We start from the raw sequence: 4,885 nt of genomic DNA on the forward strand, positions 1-4,885 counted from the left end.
ACCTGCTTTGTGCACATGACACCAGGCTACGCTTTCACAGACATTTTTTAACTGTAAAGTGTCATATCCATATTTTTCACATCTACTCAGTATCATTTTTTGGAAAGAATCTTTCATGCTCTGCTCCGGCAAAAGGTCTTGGGCAAAATGAGAAGACATACCTGAAAGAAACGATACAAACACATTACTTCAATTGCTAGACTCAGATAAATACACTTTACAAATCTATTGTATAAAATCATACAAACTACATCAGCGAGATGACATAGCAAAATACCACAAGCTGTAATTTCTTCCTGGTCATATAAATATAACAAAAACATACTGACCAAAATCCATTTGTAAAAAATTTATGAGTGTGTTAAGTGTGTGAAGGCCCCAGGTGAGCACAATTCAAAAAGCCACACAGAAGAAACAGAAAAGTCGGTTTCTCATAACAGATACGGGTCCTCCTCCTCAAGCACAGTGCCAGTCAGGGACCGTGGCTCATGCCTGTCATCCCAGCACTTGGGGAGGGTGACAGGGGTGGAACACATGAAGTCAGGAGTTGAAGACCAACCTGGCCAAGATGCTGAAACTTTGTCTCTACTAAAAATACAAAAAAGTAGGTGGGAATGGTTGGGGGCACCTGTAATCCCAGCTACTCAGGAGGCTGAGGCTGAGAATTGCTTGACCCTGGGAGGCAGAGGTTGCAGTGAGCTGAGACCGTGCCACTACAATCCAGCCTGGGTGACAGAGTGACACTGAGCATTAAAAAACAAACAAAACAAAAACTAATAAATTGCCAGACAGACATCACGTCTCATGCCTGTAATCTCAGCACATCAGATGAAAAAGGCAGGTGGATTACCTGAGGTCAGGAGTTTGAGACCAGCCTGACCAACCGGGTTAAATACCATCTCTACTAAAAATACAAAAAAACTAGGCAGGCGTGGTAACAGGTACCTGTAATCCTAGCCACTTGCGAGACTGAGGCAGGAGGATTCCTTTAACTGTGGAGGCAGACTGTAGTGAGCCAAGATCACGCCACTGCACTTCAGCTTAGGTAATAGAGTGAGACTGTGTCACTCACACACACACAAATTTAAATTGCCAACTACTGGTTTCATTTTTAACAAACATAAAAATATTAACACATACTTTTTTTTTTTTTTGAGACTGAGTCTCACTCAGCCGCCAGATGCCATGCTGGAGTGCAGTGGCACCATCTCGGCTCACTGCAACCTCCACCTCCCGCATTCAAGCAATTCCCCTGCCTCAGCCTCCCGAGTAGCTGGGACTACAGGCGCGTGCCACCACCCCTGGCTAATTTTTGTATTTTTAGTAGAGACGGGGTTTCACCATGTTGGCCAGGATGGTCTCCATCTCTTGACCTCATGATCCACCCGTCTCGGCCTCCCAAAGTGCTGGGATTACAGGCGTGAGCCACTGTGCCCGGCGACACTGCATTTTTATTTATCCCTTCTAGGGGCATTTGTAAACACTGGCTAATGTGTCCCATGACATAAAATGCTGAAAGAGAGGATGATATACGTTGAAATGATAGTTTGAGTTCACTGAGTCTAAAGATAAATGATACAGAAGCAGAGAAAATGCAGTACCCCCAACAGGAAATGGGTGTAGCAAGTGACGACTGATTATTAAGAAGAAGTATGAATAAGCCAATTTAGCTAAACACGAAACACAAAATTCTGGACAAGACACATCCTAAAAGTGTGTTTGATAAATTTCCAGAATCTCTAGCCAAGACAACTCTTTTCAGACTACAACAAAACAATGCTATATTATAAAGAATGTAAGAGGTAGTTTTTGTTAATGTCAAAATCTCAATCTCAAAGATTACAATGTATACAAAATATTAGAGTAACATGGACCCATCAAAAAAAAATTATATAATTTTCAAAAGCAACCATAAAAAGTATATAATTTTTTTTTTTTTTTTTAGACAGAGTCTTGTTCTGTTGTCCAGGCTGGAGTGCAGCAGTGCGATCTTAGCTCACTGCAACCTCCACCTCCTGGGTTGAAGTGATTCTCCTGTCTCAGCAGAATCCAAGTACCTGGGATTGCAAGTGTGTACCACCACACCCGGCTAATTGTTTTGTAATTTTTAGTAGAGATCAGGTTTGACTATCTTGGCCGGGCTACTCTTGAACTCTTGACTTTGTGATCCACCCACCTCGGGCTCCCAAAGGGCTGGGAATGCAGGCGTGAGCCATCGTATCCGGCATAGTAATTTTTAAACTTCCAAACAAATTGAACAGGCGAGGCTTGATGGCTTATTCCTGGAATCCAAACACACTGGGAGGCCAAGGTGTGCAGATCATGAAGTCAGGATATTGAGACCGTCCTGGCTTACATGGGGAAACTGAGTTTCTACTAAAAGTACAAAAAATTGGCCAAGCGTGGCGGCATGCACCTGTTAAGTCCCAGCTAATCAGGAGGCTTAGGCAGGAGAATCGCTTGTACCCAGGAGGATAAGGTTGGGGAGAGCCGACATTGCGCCTTTGCACTCAAGCCTGGAAAACAAGAGTGAAACGACATCTGAAAAAAAACGTATCCGGGTGTGGTGGTAGGTGCCTGTAGTCCCAGCTACTTGGGAGGCTGAGGCAGGGGAATCCCCTGAACTCAGGAGGCGGAGGTTGCGGTGAGCTGGGATCGTGCCACTGCACTCCAGTCTCCTGACCAAGCATGGCTCCATCTCAGAAAAAGAAAAAAAAATGTAAAAGCTGAACAAACAAACTAGGATACACAAAAAGATACTTACATCAAACACGCATAGTAGCAAAATTTCAAAAATTACAGATAAGAGAATTTGGGGAGCTGCAAGATAAAAACGATGTGTCGTTTATAAGCACAGTCTCATGAGTGAACCAGTGAATTTGTCAAAAAAAATGTTTGCAGGTCAGAAGGAAACTGTAATATTGTTAAAGTTATAATTTAACAAAAAGCTCTCGGGTAGGAATAATATCATCAGCAAAACTGTACAATCAAATAATAAGAAATCCTTCAAAATAACCAAATCCAGAGGAAGTCTATTGGCACTGCAGATGTCCTATATATCAAAGATGCTGAAAGGAGTTTCTTTCACTGAAAATAGAATAATGCAAGAAAACAACACAAAATCATATGAAAATACATAACTTTCTGGAAAATACATGCACATACACAAAACATGGAATTTTTTACTTAATATTATTAGAATAGTGTAGAAAACATTTTTAGTTATTCTTTAAAATTTAAAAGAATATAGAAATTATTGTAAACATCTGTTAAAGAATATACATCATAAAATATATAATTAGCAAAATCAATAACAAAGTTAAAAGCAGATGTAATGATGAAGAAGAATTTTTTTTTTTTTTTTTGAGACGGAGTTTCGCTCTTGTTACCCAGGCTGGAGTGCAATGGCGCGATCTCGGCTTACCGCAACCTCCGCCTCCTGGGTTCAGGCAATTCTCCTGCCTCAGCCTCCTGAGTACCTGGGATTAACAGGCATGCACCACCATGCCCAGCTGATTTTTTGTATTTTTAGTAGAGACGGGGTTTCACCATGTTGACCAGGATGGTCTCGATCTCTTGACCTCGTGATCCACCCGCCTCGGCCTCCCAAAGTGCTGGGATTACCGGCGTGAGCCACCGCGCCCGGCCGATGAAGAAGTTTTGTATGAAAATGAAGTTAAATGCACCACATTTAAATATATTGTTGGATATTTTAGAGGTTTTATGTAATCTGCCAGGTATCACTAAGAAAATGTCTGGGCTGCAGCCGGGTGCGGTGGCTCACGCCTGTAATCGCAGCACACTGGGAGGCCGAGGCGGGTGGATCACGAGGTCAACAGATCGAGACCAACCTGGCCAACATGGTGAAACCCCGTCTCTACTAAAAAAAAAAAAAAAAAAAATTAGCTGGGTGCTGTGATCTGCACTTGTAATCCCAGCTACTTGGGAGGCTGAGGCAGGAGAATTGCTTGAACCTGGGACGCAGAGGTTGCAGTCAGCCAAGGTTGCACCACTGCCCTCCAGCCTGGCGCCTGGTGATGGAGTCAGACTCTGTCTCAAAAAAAAAAGAAGAAAATATCTGGGCTGGGCACAGTGGCTTTTCCCTGTAATCCCAGCACTTCAGGATGCCAAGCCGGGCAGATGATGAGGTCAGGAATTCAAGACCAGCATGGCCAACATGGTGAAACACCTTATCTACTAAAAATACAAAAATTATCTGGGCATGCTGGTGCATGCCTGTTGTCCCTGCTACTCAGGAGGCTGAGGCAGGGCAATTGCTTGAACTGAGACCTGAAAGGTGGAGGCTGCAGTGAGCTGCACACCAGCCTATGCTACAGAGCAAGATGAAAGAAAGAGAAAGAGAGAGAGAGAGAGAGAAAGAAGAAGGAAAGGAAGAAAGAACGAAATAAAGAAAGAAAGAAAAAGAAGGAGAGAGAGAGAGAGCAGGGAGGAAGGAGGAAGAAAGAAAAAGGAAGGGAGGAAGGAAGGCAGAAACACAGAAAGAGAGAAAGAAGAAAGAAAGAGAAAGAAAGAAGAAAATATTGGTATAGATACACAAAAATAAACTGAAAGCATATCAATACAAAAATCAGAAAACGGGCCGGGCGCGGTGGCTCAAGCCTGTAATCCCAGCACTTTGGGAGGCTGAGGCGGGTGGATCACGAGGTCAAGAGATCGAGACCATCCTGGTCAGCACGGTGAAACCCCGTCTCTACTAAAAAAATACAAAAAATTAGCTGGGCATGGTGGTGCGTGCCTGTAATCCCAGCTACTCAGGAGGCTGAGGCAGGAGAATTGCCTGAACCCAGGAGGCGGAGGTTGCGGTGAGCCGAGATCGGGCCATTGCACTCCAGCCTGGGTAACATGAGTGAAACTCCATCTCAAA

General features: G+C 43.6%; 1 protein-coding gene across 1 annotated transcript in view; it reads right to left on the reverse strand.

Moving 5' to 3' along the window:
- Positions 1-6: 6 nt before the first annotated feature.
- The window catches only part of LOC116546280 (zinc finger protein 506-like), a gene marked incomplete at its 3' end in the record, with an annotated part of 27,399 nt that continues 22,520 nt past the window's right edge, over positions 7-4,885 (reverse strand). The window contains exon 5 of the mRNA XM_032272592.1: positions 7-161. Coding sequence (XP_032128483.1) covers positions 7-161 — 155 coding nt within the window. The remainder of the gene's footprint in view (positions 162-4,885) is intronic.

The sequence above is a fragment of the Sapajus apella genome, unplaced genomic scaffold, assembly GCF_009761245.1.
Source record: "Sapajus apella isolate SASKATOON/1434 unplaced genomic scaffold, GSC_monkey_1.0 scaffold738, whole genome shotgun sequence".
In the NCBI taxonomy this organism is placed as follows: domain Eukaryota; kingdom Metazoa; phylum Chordata; class Mammalia; order Primates; family Cebidae; genus Sapajus; species Sapajus apella.